Genomic DNA, 25,089 nt, shown 5'->3' with positions numbered 1-25,089 from the left:
AACCTGGAGCACCAGATGTGAGTCCCTCTGTACCTTCTGTGCGTGCACAAGATCCCAGTCTCAGTTCCCTGCGATTCCAGGTAGGGGGCTGGGAAAGGCTCCTTCCACCTGAAACCCAGGAGAGCTGCTGCCAGTCCGTGTAGCCAGTATTGAGCTAGGCAGGCCAGTGGTCCCACTCAACACAGTTTCCCGGAAGCTCCCTTAGGCTTAACTTCCGCCGCTCAAATGTGTGTGTTTTTGAGAGAGCAGACCTACAACAGCGGTTTTCTGAAAATCTGCCCTGGTGTGTATCTGCGACACCTCCACTGGGCCACTGCAGTGCTGGCATGGTGCCGTGATTTGTGATGTGCTAGAGCAGCACTTGCTATGCTCAGTGCTTTGCGTGCGCATGCTGTGGATGCAGGGGGAATCCTGACGGCACAAGATAGCACCAGCGAAGTCAACAGAATATTCTTGCCCATGGATGCATGCGCTGCCTATTTTGCCTTCTGTGTCTGGGACCCATTCTCCCCTTTATTATTGTCGGAACAGTTTTTCGCATCCAAGTCCCTCTTCTTATTCCTAGGCCATTCTGGCTTTACCCTTGCACGATCTCTGATCTTCTAACTTGTCTGTTGCTGTCTTTACTGTTCATTGTTGGTCTGTAACCTTTTCTTCATGCTTGGCTATCTGGGGCCGTGTGAAGGCTTGTTCTGCGAGGCGCAACCTGTGCAGGCAGCGGAAAGGCTGTTTATACAGCGGAGGCTGTTCTATTGAACAACAGGCATAGAGGGCCATCCTGTCTGTAAATACAAACACAATCCATATAAAAAAGCCCCCTGCTTGTGGTAACCTAGCATATAGGGGAGAGACCAGTGCTCAAACTTCCTTCCTGATGTGCTACTTTTCTATATGCGGGGAGATTTTTCCTTACCAGCAGAAGCATTCGGAATAAATCCTGATGGCAAGTCCAGAATCCTCCTACATTCTTACTAATCATCATATTTTACTAGGAACATAGGAAGCAGTGTTAGAAACTCGGATATACCGTATTTTTCGCTCCATAGGAGCTCACCGGACCATAGGGCACACCTAGGTTTTTTTGGGGGGGGGGAAATAAAGGGAAAAAAAATTATTCCCCCCCAGCCCCCAGAACAGGTCCAGGAGTGGCGGCAAGATTGCGTACAACCTCGCCGCCGCTCCCAGAGCTTGCGGGGATGGGGACGGGGGAAGCCCAAGCTTCCCCAGCCCCCAGAACAGGCTGCTATCCGCAAGCCTTCGGAGCCCGGCGGGAGTTCCCGCCGTGCTCAGAAGGCTTGCGGATAGCTGCCTGAAACCCGGGGATAGCTGCCTGAAGCCTGGAGAGCGAGAGGGGTCAGTGCGCACCGACCCCTCTCGCTCTCCAGGCTTCAGCGAAAGCCTGCATTCGCTCCATAGGAAGCACACACATTTCCCCTTCATTTTTGGAGGGGAAAAAGTGCGTCCTATAGAGCGAAAAATACGGTACAAACTAATCGCCAATGGTGCCTTAAACCTAGATTGCAGTCGTCACAACGGATTGTCTAGGCGCCTTTTTTATTTTCCAGTGAAGTTCATTATTATCCATTTCATTTCTGTACTGCTTTATATTTTAAAGAACAAATCTCAAAGCGGTTTGCAACGCATTAAAACATCAAATAAAGCAATCCAGAATAAAACAAATTCGAGCTTCACAGAAAATATTTCACATCCTTCTCTAAGGGACATTTTGCTTTCCCCCTATTTATTTACCTAATTTATATAGCTGCCCCATAGCAGAAGTATTCTAGGAAACCCATGTGGTGTAGTGGTTAGAGTGCCGGACTAAGGCCTGGGAGATCAGGGTTCAAATCCCCACTCAGTCATGACGTTCACTGGGTAACCTTGGGCCAGTCGCAGTCTCTTAACCTACCTCACAGGGTCGTTGTAGGGAGGCAGCTAAACCATGGACTCCTTGGGAGAAAAAGGTGGGATATAAATGCAATAAATTAGCTCTCCCGCTTATCTGCTTAAGAAAGCTGGCGGGGCCAGCCAGGTGGAGATGTTGGTCATCAACCTGGCATCCAGATATCTCCACATGGTCGCAATTGGACCTGTGCCAGTCTCAAGACACACCTGGAGCCTGAGGAATTTCTAACACTGATAGGAAGCTGACTTACACTGAGTCAAACCATTAGGTCCCTCTAGTTGTATTGCCTGCACTGTTTGGCAGTGGCTTTCCAGGGTTTCGACACTCCCAGCCCTAAATGTGGCCTTTCTCTTCTTGGGCCCCTTATTCACCATTTATTGGAATTACCTGGATTCATTTTTAGAGGTGTATTGATTTTGTATCTGTGTCTCATTGACAGTTGTTTGGATTTTAGCTTGCTTTCTCCATCCTATTCCATCCCCTTTTTTTGCGAGCTCTTTAATTAACCAGTTTATAAATATTGCTGGATAAATACAAATAAATAAGTGTTCTGGTTGTTTCAGCCAGGGTGTAGAAGCCTGTGCATGTACCATCGTCCTTGGCTGCCCATCTCCGAGTTTGTTAACATTAAAACATGTTAGGAAGAACACAGGAAGCTCCCTTGAACGCAGAGTCAGGCCCTTGGTCCATCTGCCTCAGAACTGTCTGTGCTGAATGGCGGACACTCTCCAGGGTTTCAGCCTTACCTGGAAATGCTGCAAATTGCACAACCCGGGACCTTTTGCAAGCAAAGCAAACGCTCTACCTCTGAGCTGAGGCAATTCCCTGTCTGATTGATCATGCTGGCAGGTGTGGTGCCCCATATGGATGAGACTTTCTTTGTTTGGTCCAAAGTGGTATTTAAACCAGGTCTTGTGAATTGGCTCTTAAGTAGCAGCAGCAGCAGCAAAAATATGCAAAGGAGTCTGGCTTTTGCTGGCCTGGCACACTTGCACAATACAGGCACCTCCTAACCCTGTGAAGTATCTCTGGTTTTCGGAAACAGCTCCATTTCATAGGGTTGCGTCCAGATCAGCTGAGCTTTGCTTGTGCCATGGGACATCCTCTCCTTGCTCTGCGCACCTTCCCTCCCCCAGATCTGCTCTGGAGGGTCCCTCAGCCTTGAGAGTGCACATGGGGCTGCAGGGAGAGGAGAGGAGACGAACAGGAGCTTTTGATACATACCTGAGTCTTCTATTCTGAACTTGTGTCACATCCACATGCAAACTTCCTTCTTGCTCTATCTGGGGAGCTTGATTTCTCCTTGAAAGCATCCAGTGTCTTCCAGTGCTCTGATTACAGGTGACCGCAGGATCCACTCTCCCTCTACCTTCATGAACTGTCGTATAGCCACCGTTCTTAGAAGTCTGCACAATTTGGGAAATAAAGTCAACAGTAGTGAAGTTCAGTCCATCATATTATTCTTTTCTCCTTCCTCCCACTTCCCTCCGCCCTCACTTGATTTCCTCCGCATTATACAATAATCTTTGCATTCTACAATCTTCTCAAATCATCTATATATTCTTATTATCTTTCCTTACTAATTTTTATTCCACCCAGTACTTCACATTTTAATCTAGGCATATTAAATGTATGGGGGGGATGGGGAGGAAATGGTGTTGGCTTTGGTGCATCGGTATTGTAATGTAATATGTGAAAACTAATAATAAAAATAAAAAATAAAACGGTAGTGAAGTTCAGGGAACGGGCTTCATTAAGGTCCACCCTCCCCAAATTCAATTATTGAAGTCTTCCCAGATCACAAAGGGTGGAATCCAGTGTAGTGCTAACTTTCTTGTGCTGTCAGCATGTGGTTTTCTGCTTGCACAGTGGAATGCCCCCCCCAAAAATCTGTTCTTGGGGTAGGGGGTTTTCCCAATTCTCTGGAGCATATTTTGAGAGGGTGCAGGGCAAGCCTGGGGAGAGGAGAGGGAGCACGTTTTGTTGTGCAGGCGAAAACCCTTGTGCTGATGAGAAGAGGGAGCTGGGTTGCCGTCCTTGATTAGCAACTGGATGCCCCAAAGCCAAACCTGGCCATAGGGCAAGCAGGAGCTGGCCTCATCCATTGCCAGACCAGAAGCAAGAGTGGCATAGGTGCAAAGAACGGTGGCTGTGGGCTTTATTTTGGCAGTGGTGGCTAGGCAGCTAGGAAATTACATTAATTGCCACGTTTTAATTGATGGGATTTTGATAGCTGGAATGAGCCTAGCAACAATCCGGTGGTTTCAATTAAGCATGGTTTTTTTCTCGAAAGCAGGCCCCTTGAGGCTCATATATGATGCATGAACAGGAGCTACTGCGCCTGTTGATTAATACCTACTCAGCCGTGGAACCAAATTCCACAGTGCTGAGGAGGGGAGAGGAAAGGGCTTCCTTTCCTTCCATAATGTTCTACCCTGGAAACCTAGGGTAGCTAGGGCAACCTAGTCAGATGGGTGGAGTATTATTATTATTAATTATTTGCTAAGCTGAGCAGTGAGACTCAAGTCTCCTCCCAGCTCATATATATGAATGTGCCTGGCATGTACATAACGAGGGCTCCACATACCCCTTCAAAATGCGTTGCGTGTGTGTTTGTTTATTAAATTTGCATCCTGCGCTTTGTCCCAAAGGAGACCAGGGTGTCAAAAATAAAAGGTGACAAAATTGAACAAAACCGTAAGAACAGGGGTCAGCAAGGTTTACCTCGCCTGGGCCAGTTCACTCCAGTGGAGAGCCCTCTGTGGGCCGGATCTCACACACGCAATTTCCGGCGTCTGTGTCTGCACAGACGCGATTCCTGGTGCCGCGGAAGCGAGTCCCCGCGCTGCGCTGGTTTAGTGCAGCGTGCGGGGACTTGGCAAGTGGGCAGCTCAGTTCGGGGGCGGCTCGTGGGCTGGTTAAACGACCCCCATGGGCCGCTTGTGGCCCATGGGCCTTAGGTTGCTGACCACTGCGTAAGAACAGTTTCACCTACAGATGCAGTTTGCCAAGTGCATTTTCTGGCATTTCTCTTCCTGTTACACCTCCCGTGTCTCTGCCATGCATTTCTGCTAAAGGTTGGGAAAGTGTGCTGCTGAGCATATCAGCATATTGGAGAGAACCCCCCAAAAAAGAGCTTTAAAAACAAAAACTGCTACCTTTTAGTGTCAGAAGTGTAACCTGCTGCACTCCTGCTTGAGTAAACAGATTGGTGGTGGTAAAGCAAACTCTCTCTCACTCTCTCTCACTCTGCATTGAAATGGTTAGACTGAGATTCTGCAGTCCCGGATTGTCTCTTCAAAATAACACTCCGTGGTGTATTCGCAGCTTGAATGCTTTGGTCAGCGCATGAATAAATTAGCACAGTATAAACTGCAGTGAGGCATAAGCACCGCTTAGTTTCTTGACTGTTCTTTATTGAGCTGCGAGACTAGAGGAGACAGTGGTTGCATTTTTTTGGTGCTGAGTAAACTAGGAGGAGTTTTATATCTGCGCGTTTTGATTTTGATTTACTTCTATATCTTTGGCACAGCTCAGTCACGTGGTCAGTGGCTAGACAAGCAGGCCACAGCCACCTCGGGTGACCCCTATTCACTGTAACTCTAGGAACTGCTCCCAAGTGAGGTCACTCTCCAGCCCGGTTTTATTTGTTCATTTTATTTTTATAATTTGCCCCTCCATTCGTCCGGCAAGAGCGCTCGCCTTTCTTTCTACATAAATGACTGTAGGGGTGAGAACTTTTTTTTCAAGCAGTGTGGGAAACGCATCGTGCGCTGCAAGGCCAGGCTTAGATTTTGCATAGCAGCGCATTAACATACTGTCCTTTTATGCGGTCTTTTCAGGGTAAGGAATGGCTCTTGGCTGGCACGCTGCTTTGATTCCGCAGCATTGTTGCTCTGAAGCTGTTCATTCTCAACCGTGAACTGCTTTGACCCTCGTAAACTATTTTATTGGGAGCAGGGGTTCTTAGAAATGTGTTTTCTCTTTCTAGCCTAGAACCGTGATTTCTGATGCAAACAGATTAGCAGTGGTACTCTGAACTGAGACCTGCTGCACCCAGTTAAACTTGTTGTGTGTACAAGATTGCAGCCTTAAGGTTGGGTTAGGCTGCATGAATCCTGTGGTAGCGTAAAACTCGACAGTGGCCACAGAACTCAGCATCCAGAGAATCTGTCCCATAGAAGTCAATGAAGTAAGATTCTAGTTAACCATTTGCCACCAAAAAGCCTGGTGCAAATGGGACTCTGCAGACTGGGAGCTTACTTTCGCTTTATCCCATTGGGAAGCTCTTGCCAAATACGGTGGTACCTCAGGTTAAGTACTTAATTCGTTCCGGAGGTCCGTACTTAACCTGAAACATTAGCACCACTTTAGCTAATGGGGCCTCCTGCTGCCGCCGCGCCGCCGGAGCACGATTTCTGTTCTTATCCTGAAGCAAAGTTCTTAACCTGAAGCACTATTTCTGGGTTAGCGGAGTCTGTAACCTGAAGCGTATGTAACCTGAAGCGTATGTAACCCGAGGTATCACTGTAGCCCTTCCATACTACCTGTTGTATAGGGGGATTTCCCTGCAATGATGGATCCTGCGAGTGCAGCCTAATTAATTCTTGGTTAGCATTGACTAACTGGGCTGTAACAACAAGGCAGTCACCTTCCCCCAGTAATTGGACTAAGGCTGAATCTACAATTCCTGTGAAACGCCTTCCTTTTTTTCCCCCTGCACAAAGGACATCTCAGAATGGCCCAAGGCCCACTGAATGCTGTATGAAGCTAGTCTTGAAACTTGTAACGACTCAGCCTTTGAACTAACATTCAATGTCTCTTCTGCCCAGCCCTGCCCTTAACGAGGTCACCTTTTGGAATTAAAACCAAAGCCCATCAGAAAGTCTGCTTCCTATAATTTGGCACCAGTTGGTTCAGGCATTTGGTTATTATTTGACACTCTAGAATACCCCATGTCCCTTGTTCATCAAGCCCCACGGATGCGATGTGGGACCAAGGTTTCCTCTGTAGCAGGCATAGGCAAACTCGGTCCTCCAGATGTTTTGAGACTACAATTCCCATCATCCCTGACCACTGGTCCTGTTAGCTAGAGATGATGGGAGTTGTAGTCCCAAAACATCTGGAGGGCCAAGTTTGCCTATGCCTGCTCTGTAGCCTAGCTAGACTGCTTACCCTTCCTGCCTCCTTGCTTTTCAAAGCACGTTGTTTTCTCTTGGGAACAGTCAGAATCTTGGCGGGAGACACAAGCCAATGTTATCTCAAAGTAAATATTTTCCTTGATTTTTTTGGGTAACTTCATTGCGAGGGTTCTTGGAGAACCCAGGATGAGAGTCTTGGCTCAAGGGACACCTCATTGGCCGCCTCGTCTTTGACCGAGTCTGATGGTCCCTTAGTGGCAGAGAGCCGTCCTACTAAGTTACCTCTCTGAGCAGATCACTCACCCACTTTCGAATTGCAGCTGTGACATGGACTCACAGGTCGGGTGGAACTCAAGAGATGGTTTCTCTTTGCCCTGGCTTCTTCGAAACAGGTGGTTATTATCATCTCATTCCTGCTTTCTATCTCTACTTGCTTTCCAAATCTCGCCGCCTCTCAACCGCTGTGTCCGTCCAACCCTGTGATGTGGGCTTCTCAGAAAATGTTGAATTGAAACATTTCTTGGAGGAAAAAATTCCCACGCATATCAGAGTAACTTTCATTGGAAATTCTTCTGATGTCCTTGATTGGCCTTTGGCTGGTGGGTTAGGATTTGAGGTGGGTCGCAACAGCAGCACTACCAGCATACAAATATGGGATAAAAAAAGAAGAGAGAAGTGGATCCCCCAAAGTAACCGTATTTTTCCATGTTTTTTGCTTTTAAAATGTAGGTAGAAATTGGGGGTTGTCTTATACATGGATAGTGAATGCAGAGGGGGGTGAGTGAGCGATTGGCGGTGGCGACCCCCCCCCCAAAGCGCAACAACTCAAGGGATATCTCCCCCCAAAAAAGTTCAGTAAAAATATTATTTTCGGCTTCAAAAAAATAGGGGTTGTCTTATACATGTGGGTGTCTTATACACGAGAAAATACGGTATGTTTTGGTTGAAGGTGGGTCTATAAAGGTGGACTGCTGCCCTTGCAAGAAATCTATTTTAGCATGTTTATTTTGCTTATATTTAGTAAAGCCAAAAGCTTTGAAATGGCAATGATTTCCTAATATTGCATTGGCAATAGGTTCACAGTTACTAATTAGCTCATGACATTTGTGTGTGGGGAATATCACCCCCCACCAAGTAAAAGCCCTGGAACTTTTTGTACCCCACACCTCTGCCATTTGTGTCTGAGCTGACCCTGCTGGTGTGTTTAGTCCGGTTGGCCAGTGTGAGAACAGGATGTTGGACTTAGTTTGGGGGCCTTTGCTCTGGCCCCGCAGGCTCTTGGAATGTGATGGTGACCACTGATGGCTTTTAAAAGAGACTAGGAACAGCTTCCTCCAACCTGCCACCCTCCTGATGTTGCTGGACTCCACCTTCCTATCAGCATGGACTGTAGTTCAGCAACATCTGGAAGGCCCCAGGTTCCCCCATCCCTGGTCTGAGTAGCTTGAATGGCCACTTGCACAGGAGAGACAGGTTGCTGGTTCTAGCTTTTAGGAAGGACTGTGACTGGCATGAAAATGCTGTGGGTTTTGACTAGGGCACAGTGTTGGGCTAGATGAGGACCAATAAACTTGAGCTTGAAGCTTGGAAGGGGGAAGGCACTATGGGTTTGGGGTGCCTGCACCTGGGAGATTGGCCAGTTGCCTGTTCTGGATGGGGTTGGTCTCCCTCTGAAAGAACAGGTTTTGGGGTGCCTGAATCCATCTTGGTCAGGTAGCCTCAGTGGCTCGGGATGGAGAGTTTACTTGCTAAGTGGCCTGCATGGAATTCCTTTTTGCCTATGGCTACCAGCCCTAGTGTTTGAATGCATCACTTGAATTTACTTGTATCCAAGTGGATTCGGTTGATAATAGCTTGCGTGAAAGTCACTGCTTGTTTTTGCAAATGGGACCTGTTGTTGTGGTCTTCAGACGGTGAATACATCGCCATGTGGGTGAACCAGTGCAATGAAAAAAATGTGGGGGGAATGGTACTTAGAATAAGCTTGGAAAGAGTGAAAAGCAGTTTGAAATTCTCTGTAGGGGTGTGCGTGCATTTTCTGCCTTCCTAACAGACTTTGTTTTTCTTCCTCAATCAATTTGCATACATTTGCATTCACTTGTGCCAACTTTCCTTATAGGAAAATTAGCTACAGCTACAGCTAGAGCCAGGAATTGGGAGTTGCTAAGGTGCTGTTATGTGTGCTTTGTTTTGTTTTGAATCGTCATCTTGACTTAGTAACTATGGGGAAAGGATCCTCTTTCTCTGTTCTGGCTGTGTTCTAAACTGTACTCACTTTTAATAGTAAATGTTGCATACGAATTGGAACCAATCGTTAAAAACACCAGTACAGTCATACCTCATGTTGCGTTCCACTCTCGTTACGTACTTTCAACTTACGAATGTGGCAAACCTGGAAGTGTTTACTTCCGGGTTCGCTGCCTGCGTGTGCGTGGAAGTGATCTGTGCGCGTTGCGCATGTGCAGAAGTGATTTGCGTGCTTTGTTCACGCGCAGAAGTGCTCGATCGCGCCATGCACATGCGCAGAAGAGGCGCTCTAGTTGCAGACTTTTCGGGGTACAAATGGCACCCCAAAACGGATTAAGTCTGCAACTAGAGGTACCACTGTAATAACAACAAGCAGTTCATAATCGCCTGCAGCAGAAAATGAAAGCAACCAGTCCAGTACCATCTGCAAAATCCAGTACCTTTTATAGACTATGGCCATTTCTTATTATCGTACCTTGGCATGGTGCTTCATCTGCCTCCAACCCATTTCCTCCTTCCCTTTTTTGGAGTGCCGCAAAAAGTCAGGAAGTCCCAGAACATCTTAAACCAGTGTTTAAATTTGGTTTAAAATCCTGCTTGCTTCTGAATCTGGTAACCACAGTTTCTCAGTTCTAACACAATGGGAAACTCTGGTTGATTGCAAATTTTCTAGGTTAATTGCAGCACAGTTGAGGGGAGGGGAAGGGGCTGCATGCATAGACGCAAGATTCTTCACATTTCTGGTTGTTAAGCAGTGATGGGGATTTCCTAGGAAATTTTGATTTGGGAAATTTTCCTGTGTGAATTAGAGCTGTTTGCTGCAGAAACAGTTATTTTGTGTGTATTGGAAAGCTTTCTGGTGGCGTACAATGATCTAATTTAGCATGTCTATCTTACTTAGCTTAAACAAAACTTAAAATTTTTGAAACTGCCAAACTCTCTTAATATTTCTTTGCGGGTGGCATCCGTGCATTGTCACCAATGAACTTACGAAATGGGAAAATTGCCAGTGGAAAAATAAAGCACCACTAGAAAAGTTTCTGTTTCAGAAAATGTTCAGCCAAGGTATAATTGAACTGATTGGATACCAGCCTAAATTGACAAGGGTGAATCCAACCTCTCTGGGTTTGAATCTTCTGAATTTATCAGTGACCGTAGGCTAGCGATGGCCAGCTGTGGCCCTCCAGGTGTTGCTGAAGTCCAGCTCCCATCATCTCTGGCAGCTGACCACTGACCATGCAGACTGGGGCTTAGGGAAGTTGTAGTATCCAGAGTGCCACATGTTCCCTATCTCTGTCCAGGGCAAACCAGCTCCACTTTTCTTCTGATCTCCATCGGCAGTATGGGAATAAGGGTGCCACCACTGGCAAGGCTCTGTTAGATGTTGAAGACGATCCTAGCGAGGATGGATTTAGTGCCCATAACACTTCTGTGTTGGACAACCGTGAATGCGAAGGTTAATAATAATAATAATAATAATTTATTATTTGTTCCCCGCCCATCTGGCTGGGTTTCCCCAGCCACTCTGGGCGGCTTCCAACAAAGACCAAAAATACACTAAAATGTCACACATTTTTATATATGGGAGAAGAACATAGCCTTAAGCAGTTTTAGAGAACAACTCTCTCAGTACATTAATGATTTTCTCGCAAATCAGAGGAGATGGATGTGGCTTTGCCTGCTTTAAGCCTTTGTACTTAGACTTAAAATTACGGGGACAGTTCCTGGTGGAATCTCAGAAACCAAAAAGAGTGGGGTGGGAAACAGCTGAGCAGGGACTCTGGTGGTCAGGGCGTGGTGTTTTGGGAGCTACCAGGGCTTCCTGCCCTTCCCCATGAATCACAGTAGAAAAAAAATATTTTTTTTATTATTTATTTCAACTATTTATAGGAACGTAGGAAACTACCTTAACACTGAGTCAGACCTTTGGTCCGTCCCAGCTTAGTACTGTCTACACCAACTGGCAGCAGCTCTTCAGAATTTAAGACAGACCACCATCCAGGTTCTCCCTGGAGATGCCAGAGTGGGACCCTGGATCGTCTGCTTGCAAGGGAGATGCTGTGTGTGTGTGTGTGTGTGTGTGTGCGCGCGCGCGCGCACGCGCACACACACACACACACACACAGAGCATACTGCTTTATCATCTTTCTAAGTGGTTATCAACCAAATTTCTAAGTGGGTTAGGTAAAAATTAGAAAAACCCTCAGTGGATAAAATATTAAATTAGTCATAATAGCATATTAAATTTGTGCAAGCATATGGGAATCATTGCACATTCAAACAGGTTGCAGAGTCCCAGCTTTCCTAGTGTATTTTTAACGATGTGTAGTGCACATTTGTACACAAATCTGGGTGTTCTTCAAAGTCTCCACTGTCCACACCTTCCTCCCCACCCCGTCCCGTTCCCAGTATCTGTGCCGATTCACCTCTCTAGATCTGTTCCTCAATTCCATCCCAGAGGGGAAAAAGACAAATCATTTGACTTTGGAATCTCATTGGTGTGTGTGTGTGTTGCACTTGCCAATGTGCCGAAAGTAAACATATGCTAGTTTAATCTTCATGTTTCTGGGCTCTATTGGTACAGAGTCCAAGCAGTCCTGCTGTGCTTAAACATATGCTATCTAATGTGGCAAGTGACTCATTGCTTGGTTTTTGTGTGGCTTTGAATGGCAGGTGAGGGTTCTGGGTTTTGTTTTGTTTCTTAAGCCGATTTCTGAAAACAATTTTTTCGTGACTGTTGACAGCTTTGCAGCACCTAATGGATAAGATCACAAGCTGACAACGGATGCTGAATCTTCAGTGGCATTGTTTTACCTCCCTATTTCCAAGTACAGAAAGAATAAAGTTGCATCGTAGTCATATTGGGACTGGGCTACTTCCCGGTAGATTACTGAAAGGGACCTGGCATCAGGGAGACGGATTCTAACCTAATGTTTATGTCAACAGGGTAGCATTCATTTCTCTAAAGAGACTTGCGCTTTTTGTTTTCTTTTTTTTGGGGGGGGGGTAAAGGTAAAGGGACCCCTGACCATTAGGTCCAGTCGTGGCCAACTCTGGGGTTGCGGCGCTCATCTTGCTTTACTGGCCAAGGGAGCCAGCGTACAGCTTCTGGGTCATGTGGCCAGCATGACTAAGCCGCTTCTGGTGAACCAGAGCAGCGCACGGAAACGCCGTTTACCTTCCCGCCGGAGCAGTACCTATTTATCTACTTGCACTTTGACGTGCTTTCGAACTGCTAGGTTGGCAGGAGCAGGGGCTGAGCAATGGGAGCTCACCCCGTTGTGGGGATTCAAACCGCCGACCTTCTGATCGGCAAGTCCTAGGCTCTGTGGTTTAACCCACGGGGGTGGGGAGGGGAGAGGAAATGCGTCAGGACTGAATGCTTCTCCCTGCAAATCCTTGCTTTGTGAAAGACTAGAATTGGTGGATGCATGGTTAGGCAAGTGCCTTCTGCCTGATTTGTCCCACTCTGTAATCTATGGGTCTCCAGTGTGCTGCCTAAAGGGCACTTCGTTGGCATCTGCCAGTAGTTGAAATTCCTGCATTGCAGGGGGTTGGACTAGATGACCCCTGGGTCCCTTCCAACTCTTAAGGTTCTGTGATTTGAAACGCACCGGGATCCTTCCAGCAGGGCAGTTGATGGTTGATGGCCCTGTTGGGTGAGTGAGGAGTCTGTCCTTGAGCAAGCATTACTGACCATTTCTCCTTTGCTTTGGCAAAGTTTAAATGCTGGGCCAATGTTAAAATTCGTTCCTAGGGAAATATGCACTTTTTCCAGTTGTTGTTGTTGTTGTTTAGTCGTTTAGTCGTGTCCGACTCTTCGTGACCCCATGGACCAGAGCACGCCAGGCACTTCTGTCTTCCACTGCCTCCCGCAGTTTGGTCAAACTCATGCTGGTAGCTTCGAGAACACTGTCCAACCATCTCATCCTCTGTCGCCCCCTTCTCCTTGTGCACTCCATCTTTCCCAACATCAGGGTCTTTTCCAGGGAGTCTTCTCTTCTCATGAGGTGGCCAAAGTATTGGAGCCTCAGCTTCAGGATCTGTCCTTCCAGTGAGCACTCAGGGCTGATTTCCTTCAGAATGGGCAGGTTTGATCTTCTTGCAGTCCATGGGACTCTCAAGAGTCTCCTCCAGCACCATAGTTCAAAAGCATCAATTCTTCGGCGATCAGCCTTCTTTATGGTCCAGCTCTCACTTCCATACATCGCTACTGGGAAAACCATGGCTTTTTCCAGTACAAGGTCTTAATTCCAGAGGTCTCTCCTCTCTCTGGCTGATACGGTCTGTGCTCGTATCGAGGCTGCTTCTGTATTTTGCCTGACTGCTTGAACACGCAGGAATCCCCAAACAATTATGTCAGCTTCCCCTGTTTGCATTGGGGCGGTTCTCCTCTGTTTTCATGTGTATTTTCCATTGCATCGTGTGTGTGTGCGCGCGCGTGCGTGTTTGTGTTTGTTTAACCAAAAGAGCTTTGGTCCTGGCTCTGTATTTATAATGGTCTTTGCATCTTTGGGTTAATCGATATTGCCTTGTTTTTCACCCACCCCCCACCTTGTCTTTCAGGAATAGCTGAGAAAGGGGAAAGAGGAAGAGGAAGACGGGGAGAAAGAGCTCAATTTCTGTTCACCGCTGTGGGCAAACGTCTGTCTGGCTTCCATCGCTAGGTCGAGGGGGAATTTGCCATTATGAATGAAGTTGCAATAGTGAAAGAGGGCTGGCTCCACAAACGAGGTAAGTACTGTCCCCCTCCCCTTCTCCACCTTTGCTGAAGCTGAGTAGTTCGGGATCAGTGCCTGGATGTGGGATAACTTATGCAAGTTGCAAGTAAGATGCCTTTGGTTCTTTGATTGAGGTGTGTGATGATAGGAAAGTGAGACATCAGTGTAAGAAAATCCCACATTTTTCGCTCCATAAGACGCACCTGACCATAAAACGCACCTAGTTTTTAGAGGGGGAATGCAAGAAAAAAAAATCTTTAAAGGGAGTGCTGAACAGAGCCTGTATGCATTCCAGGCTCTGCTCAGCGCTCCCTTTCATGAGCCGCATGGAGCATGTGTGCGGCGCTTGCAGGCTTTTCCTTGAGGAGGGAAAAGCCCCCAAGAGCCGCACACACATTCCGCACGGCTCTTTAAAGGGAACGCTGCTCTTGGGGGCTTTTCCGGGAGATGGGGGAAGGGGCTGAGGGGCTAAGCCAGAAGCTAGAACAGCGAGAGGGAGCGCTGCGCAGTGATCCCTCTTGCTTTTCTGACTTCTGGGATAGCTGCGCAGCCTGCATTCGCTCCATAAGACGCACACACATTTCCCCTTACTTTTTAGGAGGGAAAAAGTGCGTCTTATAGAGCGAAAAATGCGGTAAATTAATAAAATCGGGAGAAACATGGTCTATCTGAGCCACCCAGTGTAGGCACCACTATGCATTTAAAACAGTCATGGCTTCCCCCAGAGAATTCTGGTTGTACTGTTGTTTGTTATGGGTGCTGCGAGTTGTATGGGGAACCCATTTCCCAGAGTTCCCTGGGAAGAAGGATTGATTGTTAAACCACTCTGAGAATTGTAGCTGTGTGAGCACTCCCCTAGTAACTCCCTTAACCAACTGCGGTTCCCAAGATCCTTTGGGGTTGTTTAAAGGGGTATGATATTGCTTTAAATGTACAATGTGAATGGGGCCTTTGAATAGGGTTGCCATATTTCAAAAAATTAAAATCTGAACTAGACAGTAGAAAAGGGGAACAGGCAACAAAAGTTATTTAGCAGCTTTTTGGGGGACAAAGTTGTTGGGCTTTTTCTGCAAAAGCGCAAAAAAAATAATGCAGCTTTTTGAGCTATTTTTATAAACATTCATTGAGCTCTAGACTTCTGACATGGGTTGCCGTGCATCCGTAGTTTCCCGGACATTTTGGTGATTTCTGCCCGGACTCTGCTTGTGACTGCAGTATTCCGGCTATGTCTGGGGAATTCTGAACATATGGCAGCTCTTCCTTTGAGGCTTCCAAATGTTTGTGTGAAGGGAGCTCAGCAAAAATTGGATGTTTCTGGTTCTGTATGTAATGGTTACAGGTTGTTGTTGGTTTTTTTAATAAACTGACATATGTGAAATGCATCACACCCAGAATTTTAGGCTGTGCATTTGTGAGTTTGAATAGCACCTTCCTTTGAACGGCTCTAACTGTTCATGCGTTGTAACATGTCTCCTTTGGCGCAAAGTATTGTGGGAGAACATTGGTAAACGTATCCGACAGACTGTGCACCGGGGGAGACGCTTTTCTCTCTTACATACATAGTTCCGTGCTGCAGCCAATAACCCAATATGAGGACTTAGTGTATTCTTTTGAAGGAAGCTCATATCTAGTGCTGGAAGTGTATATTTCAGCAGCACATTTTGCAAAGTTCTTCCTGGGAGAAAAAGCAGTCATGTAAAGGTCCTTGATTAAGAATGACCACAAGCTATAGGAAAAACACAAGATGTTTGCAAACATTTGCAGGTGCAGTTGGGGTCTTGGTCACTTCAAAGCCCAGATTAGTAGGTTTTTGTACAAAATAATACCTGTGATGATGAAAGAAAAATAGACAGTTTTGTTGAGTTGATGAGGATGTTCTAACAGGAGAAAACGCTTTAAAAATTCAGGTTTGTAAATGAGTTTTGTCGATTGGTTGACTCCTGATACAATTTGTGCTGATGATTAAGGGAAGTGAGCGATTTTATCTCTTATGAAAATGTTAATTCTTAACCTGCGTCTCCCATCGCACGATACCCAAGGCACTTTACAGAATGTGTAGGGTCTTGAATCAGTAAACGAGTGAAATCTTTTAAGTTTTTATCTAAAATCTATTAAATCAAATTGCCAAACTACATTCTACTAACCCAGTAAACCCAGCAAAAAGTCATTACTAGCCTGAATAGTTTATTGCTGAATGACACCTTTAGGTAGCTAAAAGCAGCTGGAATGAAAGAAAAGGGAAAGAAAGCTTCCTCTTACATGTTGGAGAAGCTCTATTACTTTTCCTTCAGTAAATCAGGCACATTTATAAGTACTGGCAACCGCAGATGAATAACAGGAGGTTTGTGCCTCGTGTCTATATTTCTCTCTTACTGCTGTTTTTAAAGTCTCAGCCTGGCCTTTTTGATCCGGGAGAACAAACGCTAGGGGTGTTAATTGTAATTTTACCTAGAGTAGGAGTGGAGAACCTGAGGCCCTCCATATCTTGCTAGACTACAAATCCCATCAGTCGCAGCCAGCATGGCCAATGGTCACAGAAGATGGGAATTGTAGTCCCATCAGAATCCACTAGCTCCCTGTCCGTTATCTAGTGTGAAACCATTGGTGATCAAGAAAGTTCAGAAGGGGAACAGTTTGGATGGCCCCAAGACACAGAGCAAGCAGTAGTCAGGGACTTACAAATGAGTAGCATGGGGAAGAGGGACCACTTTGATCTGCAGAACCGGCACTGTAAACAGAAGCCACATAATACTCATTCCGAACTTGTAGGAAATCTTTTAGTGTGGTAGAGCCTATGTTTTGGAGATCCATGCCTATTGAAATCAGGCAGACACCACCCCCTGTGCACTTTAGGGTGCCTGTTAAACCATTTTTGTTTTAGGCAAGCCCATCCAGACATGTAGAATTCTAACGTATGCTTTAATCCGGTTTTGGGTGTCAAGGAGCCTTGGTTGGCCTCAGATAGCTGGGTTGACTAGCCCTATGGAGCATCATCTGTCTCAGAAAGGGGCCCACCTCTTTCCCACAGAACACCCAGTGTTCGAAATTCCCCAGGCGCGTTTTGCTACTGGTGCAGGTCCACCTGTGGCTACGTAGAGATTTCTGGGCGACAGGTTGGTGGCCACAGTTTAAAAACCTCTGCCTTAGTCTGTAGTTAATACCATTTGCATTTCCACTGTGTTTCTCCTTGCATACTAAATTGTTGTAGGAGCAAGCTACAGTCAAGCAGTGTGGTTGAGATCATGGAATCGTAGAATCGTAGCGTTGGAAAAAGGACCCCAGCGGTCATCTAGTCTAACCCTCTGGCGAATAGGCATTCCGTTGTGGTCACCATAACCCACGTTTAAGGTGCCGTTTGGCACCTAGCTTATATATCTGATTTTCTAACAGTGCATGTTTATGGAAAACCCAGCATTAAGTCCTAGATAGGCTATCAACCCCCGTGGTGAGCTCTTATTCTGAGAATTAATGAACTTTAGGGTGGGATTTGAACCCAGTTTTCCCAGGTCCTGATCTAGCGCACTCTCAGTATTATGCTCTTCTGCTTTTTCCCAAGCTTTGCCTCGGAGACTGCACATGCTTTCTTGACTCTTGTTCCTGGTTTCAGCAGCAACTTGTCTTGCAATATGCTTTTTAAATTTTGTGCTCACACCGTCAGGAGTTGTGGCCTGCGTTTACCTTTTGTTTTGTTTTTTGGCTGTTTTTCTGAGTGCGCCTTTTTAATCGTGGTTTTCCGTTCACAACAATGGCTGTGTAAAAATATACTTGGAGTGCAAAAAAACAAAAACAAGAACCTGAATGGCTTTTGAAAAGAGCATCAAGGTTTTCAAGTGCACCGGCCACAGGATGTTTCCAAAACCAGTGTCTGATATTTTGAGCTTGTGAAACATGCTCAGGCTATAATTACAACAAGGAAAGCTTACAGAAAGAAAATACAGATTATGAACTGTGGGTTGTATTCAGTGTTAGTCATGCTTAGAGTAGACCGCTTGAAATGAATGGAGAAGGCTAACGCGGTTCCATTAGAATTAATGGGTAGAACTTACTTGGCTGCATCTCTGTATGTTTGTTAAAATTATCTCCCTTTGAAAGGAAAACAAACCAGTGAACTGAGCCACTTGTGTTTCTTTTTTTTAAGATGCCCTCATCTGAACAGTATAGCGTATTTGCTGTTTTGATTGAGTTCTTCATCCAGTTACATTTATATTTGCAGAGCTGCTACGGTTTACAATTCGGGTTGCAAAATGCTTTGGAACTCTTGTGAATGGGAGGCACTTAAGCTTTTTGTATATAGGGCAGATGTGGGGAACCTTGAGGCCTCCAGATGTTGCCGAACTACAACTCCCATCATCCCTGGCCATTGGCTTTGCCAGCATGGGTTGATGGCAGTTAATAATAATATCTTTATTGTCATTGTACAACCTGTGTTCTGGTTCAGCGACATTTGGAGGGCGAAATGTTCACCACATGAGTGTTGGTACTTAGTGGACTAGCGTGCAGAACTCACCTTTTTTAAAAAAATTACTTTTTAGTATGTGGCTCATAGGCATACAAGCTTCAGGACCAAACTATGTTTCCCAAGGTCCTCTCTGGAGTCTCATCAAGTCTCTAGTTCTCATTGTTGTGCAAGTTACTTCAAAAATCTAGGATAGTACGCTGGAAGGATATTTGTTTGTGCTGTAAAATCTAACTTTTTTATTTTCTAAGCCCATTGGTCCGTCTGTTCAAGTTAGTAAGTTGAAAACTCATCGGACAACTTGGCTTGCCCCCGTCTGCCAGAAGATTGATCGGCCATGTGAATTTCATATCTGAGTTCAGGAATGCAGTGGCTGTGTACCTCTAAGCACATTGCAGAATTATATTTCGGAGCGCAGCCGTAGTAAGAGGTTTCCACTGTGGCCTCCCATGTGCTTTTCCCCTGCACTAAATGGAGAAATGAAATGAGACTCCTTCCTCTATGTCTGTCTTGGTAGTTCCTGGCAGAGGCATGAGTCAGTCACTTAAAGGAAGTGCTACTTCCAGGACAGCAGATGTTTCGTTTGTGGAAAGACCAGTCATCTCCCTGACCTCAAGCCAGAAGCTTGCAGATCTCATGAATGAACTCTTCAGCTTTCAATGGGTGTTGAGTAGCCCTGTGACCCTAATTGCAATAGCCCGGGGTTTAGTCATCTGCAAATACAGCAGCAGCTATTACCAATAACTTCCTCTGTCTCTCTTGGGGAATGCAGAGCGCAAGAAAAGCGCATAGCAGAAGCTGTGACAAGGGGAAGGGAGGGTCAGCATTGCCAGGAGCATAGGATGTTGTCTTGTACAGGGCCAGACCATTGCTCCATCTAGCTCAGTATTTACCTACACTGACTGGCAGACGCTCTCCAGGGATTAAACCTGTGAGCTTCTGTGTTCAAAAGGGCCTGCTCTGCAACTGGGCAATAGCTCTTCCTTGTCATGACCACAAGTTACAGGGAAAACATTTCTCTTTGTCTCTATGTGTATATTACCTAAAATATTATCCGCGGTAAGAGGGAGGTGTGGTGATGGTTGGAGGTGCTGCGTTTGATTTTACAGTCCTGTGTATCCCAATGTCATATTTTCAGATGGCACCCAAATGTTGGAACGTCTTCCCCGGATAAGTTCTCGGCTTCCTTTTCCTGCTGCCCCTGGTGCTATGTGGGCAGAAGCTGCTGGTTCAGTCTCCAGCATTGCCAAGTAGGGATGAAAATTCTGGAGAGCTGAATGCAGTCAGTGTAAACAGTACAGAACTAGATTGACAAACAGTCTTCACTCCATATTAGAGTTGGGTTGTTGTTTTAAGCATTTTAAAAAGCACATTGGAAGCATTTACAGTGGTACCTCGGGTTAAGTACTTAATTCGTTCTGGAGGTCCATTCTTAACCTGAAACTGTTCTTAACCTGAAGCACCACTTTAGCTAATAGAGCCTCCCACTGCTGCCGCGCCGCTGGAGCACGATTTCTGTTGTCATCCTGAAGCAAATTTCTTAACCTGAGGTACTGTTTCTGGGTTAGCGGAGTCTGTAACCTGAAGCGTATGTAACCTGAAGCGTATGTAACCCACGGTACCACTGTATTGAAAGGTGGGCTACAAACAATTTAATTAATGAACAAGGCGCACTCTTCAAATGTAAACTCTCTGCAAATCAAAAACATAGTTCAGTAAAAAAATTAGGCAAATGCTTGATGGTGGTGGGGAATGGTAGGTGCAGAACGTTTTTGAGGACAAGTTTATAAAGGTGGTAATGGGAGGCTGAATGCATTATTTATTTCATAAGATTTTTATACTGTGTGATAGTAAGAAGACAAAACAAAACAAAAACCAAAGGATCATTCATTAGATTATATCCCACCTTTCCTCCAAGGAACTCAAGCTGGTGAATGTGGTCCCTCTGGCCATTTTTGTTCTGACAACACCCCTGCAAGGTAGGCTAGGCAAGACTGAGTGATAGTGGCTGGGCCTTCATTAGAGTGGTGGTTAGAATCTGGGTCTAATCCTGATGCTGAAGAATTCTCCTTGTTGCCATTAGCAACAGCATCTCTCCATGTGTTTCTGAGAGTGTGCAAAATCAATATTGTGTGATCTCCACAATCAGAACCAGCAGGACATAGTTGACTTACCGTGGTAAGCATAAGGTTGATAGGGGTGGCTGTGTGTCTCATGTTGTGTTATGACACACTTCCTATAGCAGTCATTTTGTGTTATTGCCCCTGCCCTCCCAGCCTCATAGCAGCTATTTTTATGACCGGCACTTCCAGAACACTTTTAATTCAAAATGTGCCCATTGGTCCAGAAATGTGCCCATTGGCGACCATGTGCTAGTCTGGCACTGAGACATCAAAGTTGAGTTTATTGAAAATGCCCATGCCATCTTTTAACAAAGCAAAGACCTGGAATTAACAGCTCACGTAGGGAATTATATAATGAAATGTAACAGTTAGGGTTGTGGGAAATGCAAGGGAACCATGATAAGCTGACTTAATCACCCCAAGATCTCCTTGTAGCAACACTGACTCTCACGAATGGGTGGGACGCTTGGGGTGGTGGGGAGGTCATTCTTCAGTCAGTATGTGGGGCAGAGAACCTGTCCGTGTGGGTGGAAGAAGAGTTGCGCTGAATGCAGTAGAAGACTTTGATCTTGTGGCTTTGTTGCTCTTCTGTTTCAAGCGTCAAATGGACCTTTTGGTGGTGGGCAGGATGCTGGGAGATCTCAACTGAGGGCCAGATCAGAGAATGCTCTGGTCATGGCTTGGCTTGATGCATCAGGTTTTGTAGTGAAGGGTAACTCTTGTCAAAAACTTCTGCTTAACTATTGGAGCTAGTCGATGTTGGCAAGGACACACCTCTACTCCTGTCTTTATGCATACCACTAATAGAAGGGGTGGGTAACCATTGGCCCTCCAGATGTTGCCAGACTCTTAACTCCCACCCTCCCCGCTCAGCATAACCAGTGATCAGTGTGGTGAGAGTTGTACAACATCTGGAGGACCACAGTAGCATTTGGTGCTAGTAATATCTGCACCAAGGATGGGGAACCTCTGGCCCTCAAGATGATGTTGAACTGCAAATCCCATAATCTCTTGACTATTGGCCATGCTGGCTGAGGCATGTAGGGAGTTAGATTCCCAACAACATCTGGTTCCCTATCCCTGTCTTATGACCTGAGCCAATGGATCTTTCTCTTTTATCTGTTTTGCCTTAATTCCTTCCTTCCAACTCCAGTCAGCTGGTACTTTGTCGTCTCTTGGGCCAAAGAAAGTATACACCCTCTACACCAGGGTTTCCCAAACTTGGGTTTCCTGCTTTTTTTTGGACTACAACTCCCATCATCCCTAGCTAGCAGGACCGTTGGCTGGGGATGATGGGAATTGTAGTTCAAAAACAGCTGGCTCTACATCATGAAGACCACCATTTAAAGGCACAATACTATTCCTAAACAGTCGTATGAATAGAGCGTGTGTAAAAACGCACATCACATAAACATTTGTGTTTTGCAACTGCATTTAAGTAATAGTTTCGAAGAAGAAGAAGAAGAAGAAGAAGAAGACAGTCAGATAGGTTAAGGCTTAAATGAGCAAGTTACCGTATGTTTTGCACCATAACACTCACTTTTTTCCTCCTAGAAAGTAAGGGGAAATGTCTGTGCATGTTATGGAGCGAATGCCTACAGATGGCGGGGGGATCTGCTGCAGTCGTGAGCAGAGGATCCATGGTTCCCCTTCCTTCCCTCCTCCGTGGCTCGCTTTGAAACAGCAAAGCGGGAGAAGAGCCGCTGAGTGGGGAGGAGAGAGGGACAGAGAGCCTGCTTGCTTTAAAGGAGCAAAGTGGGAGAGGAGAGGAGCCGCTTACACGAGTGTAAGCGGCTCCTGTCCGGTTGGCTCCTTTAAAGCAAGCAGGCTCTCTGTCCCTCTCTCCTTCCCACTCAGCTGGCTAAATAGCAGCAAAGTTTTTCAGCGAGCCGGGGAGGAGGGAGAGAAGCAGAGCCTGCTTGCTTCTCCTCTTATACCCCTCTTCTGCATTATTAACAGCATCCTTCTCCACCCACCCCACGCGTGTTCCTTGTCCCTTGAGTGCTTTTCTTTCCCTCCCCACTTAAAACGTGGTTACAAAGCACGGATCCACATGGATCCTCAGGATTTTTGCACTGGGTCACCCCAAATTCACCATCAGATCACATAGCATGTCCATGGCTACAGCTTGCACCAAAAAAATCACGCACCCACTGTTGCCTGGGGCCGCAGTGGTGCAAAAACGTGGTTACAAAGCACGGATCCACATGGATCCTCAGGATTTTTGCATTGGGCTACCTCAAACTCACCGTCAGATCACATGTCTGTGGCCACAGCATGAACCACAAAAATCATACATCCACTGTTTTCGTTTAGAATATTTTTTTTCTTGTTTTCCTCCTCTAAAAACTATGTGCGTGTTATGGTCAGGTGCGTGTTATAGAGCGAAAAATACGGTAAGTCACGAAATATCTGATGCTGAGGGTAACATTTAATAGTGGACGCAGAGGGAGATGAGGGACAGCCATCAATAGACACAGTCTACCTCAATTCTGAGACAAAAGGGTTTGCAGTCAATGTTGAGGCACTAAGGGCAGGGATGGGTACACTTCAGACATGTTGGATTTTCTCTGCCTTTTTCTAGAACCCCAAGATTTACCAACCCAGGTGCAAAAGCCACAGAGTTAGAATTAAAGAACAGGTTGCCTCTGAATGCATTCTGATCTTAGGGTTTTGTTTTCCGTGTCAGAAGAGAATTCAGCTCGCTGTCCGTTCTCACAGAAGCCTGTTCCAGCTTAGCTTTTGTCTTTAAGAATGGTTTATGGTTTCAAGTCTCCTTCCTTGCAGGCTTCCCATTGGCATCTGATGGGCTCCTGTGAGAACAGGATTCTGGAATAGGTGGGTCTTTGGTCTGATCCAGCAGGGCTCTTCCTATGTTCCTTTGTCCTTATGACTGCTGGATGTCCTCTGATTTTAATCGTCCTGTATTTTTTATTTGTTTGGTGTATCTTGTTATTGTACACCATCTGGGGACGCTTGCGTGACCGGCAGTAGATGAGTAATTGTAATAAACAAATTTTCAGATGGGCGAGTTATTTTGCTTTGGAGTCAGAAACCCTTGCTGATCGAATGCAAGCCACCCAGAGATCTACCAGCGCATCCTATCCTAACCTGTGCTGACCGGTAGGGTTATGCACTAACATAATGCACTACACTTCACTCAGTGTTCGAAATTAGCCAGGCGCATTTTGCACCTGGTTATCAGCCACTTGCGACAAGTTATCGGCAAGTGAAGATTCCTGGGTGCTGGGACAGCTCCCCCATCTGGAGGTGCATGTCTGGGGATCATTGGATCAGGACTGTTTTCACACACGAATACCACATCCTGTAGATTTCTATCAGTTATATTTTATCTGCACAATCGGAATGAATTTCAGGTACCAAAATGCTTTTCCTGTGCAGCCTGAACAAGAGTGATGAGCAACGTTATAGTTGTCGCTTGTCTTCGCTCCACTGGCTTGCTCACAGTTGTGAAGAATATTCTTAACGTTATGAACGGTCTTGTGTCACCATTAAGAAAAAAGAGGTCGGAATCGGCCAATAAGTATGTGGACTGTCCTTGTGACTTTTCTTCTTTAAGTTCTCAAAGCTCATAACCTAGCTCAAGGTTGGCATCTGAACTAGCCAGATGGTTAACTGAGAATCAATCACACTCAGTCTTAAAATAGGACTTTAGAGTTGTCCTGCCCCAAAATGACAACTAGACGTTCTGTTTTGGCGACTGTAACCTTGGTTTAAGGAGCCATTTGGCGCCCAGCTTATATAATATCTGAGTTTCCAACACTGATCAAACCTTTGGTGATTGGTATGGTTATGCACTAACGTAATCTTCTTTGGCTATCACTCGTAGCCGAGTAAGATGGTCTTCCATAAACACGGTTTTAACATTGAGTCCGTAAGTGACTGGAGGCCAATTCTGGATCCACACGTCCTTCCACAGTGGGGACATTGGCTGCCGGGCAGGAGCTGATCACGGTGTGGATTTGCCAAGCGTGCCTTCCTCTTAGCACACTGCACTTCACTTAATGCAGCAAATGTCAAGAGCTTTGTGTGAATAGTTAACAGTCTGGAAGAGCTGGAGCTCAGTGGACTGGGAGAGACCTCTGTCTGAAGTCCTGGAGAGCCGCTGGCCAATCAGTGTAGACAAAACTGAACTAGATTGTTCAACGGTCTGACAGCTTCCTAAGGATCTAGACATGTTGGGCTTGGCAACACAGAGACAACCTAGTGAACTTTCACGTAGAAGAGGATAAATATGTCTTCTTTGTTGTTCCAGAAGGCAGGACTACATCTGATGGGCTTAAGCGGCAGGAGAGGTAGATTTTGGTTGAATGCAAGGAGAAACCTCTTGATGGCAAGACTGGACCACAAGGCCTATCTAGCCCTTCATCCTGTTTCCAGTGGCCAAGCAGATACTTCCAGAAAGCTTGCAGACAAGACATGAACACAGTAGCCCTTTCCTGCTCACGTGCCCTTAACTGGAAGGGGCAGGGGT

The 25,089-nt window shown here is 46.0% G+C and overlaps 1 protein-coding gene across 2 annotated transcripts in view; it reads left to right on the top strand.

Moving 5' to 3' along the window:
* Positions 1 to 25,089, top strand: part of AKT1 (AKT serine/threonine kinase 1) — a 117,077-nt gene that overhangs the window by 5,514 nt on the left and 86,474 nt on the right. Inside the window, exon 2 of one of the 2 annotated variants that reach the window (XM_080986347.1) lies at positions 13,867 to 14,028. In XM_080986347.1, coding sequence (XP_080842473.1) covers positions 13,983 to 14,028 — 46 coding nt within the window. In that variant the 5' untranslated portion in view covers positions 13,867 to 13,982. Of the gene's footprint in view, positions 1 to 13,860; positions 14,029 to 25,089 lie in introns of both variants that reach the window. The other variant, XM_080986346.1, reaches the window with a different exon arrangement.

The sequence above is a fragment of the Podarcis pityusensis genome (genome assembly GCF_964106645.2).
Source record: "Podarcis pityusensis genome assembly, chromosome: 1".
Classification (NCBI taxonomy): Eukaryota; Metazoa; Chordata; class Lepidosauria; order Squamata; family Lacertidae; genus Podarcis; species Podarcis pityusensis.
The sequence above is the reverse complement of the archived record's forward strand: the minus strand, read 5'-3'. Positions and strand labels throughout refer to the sequence as shown.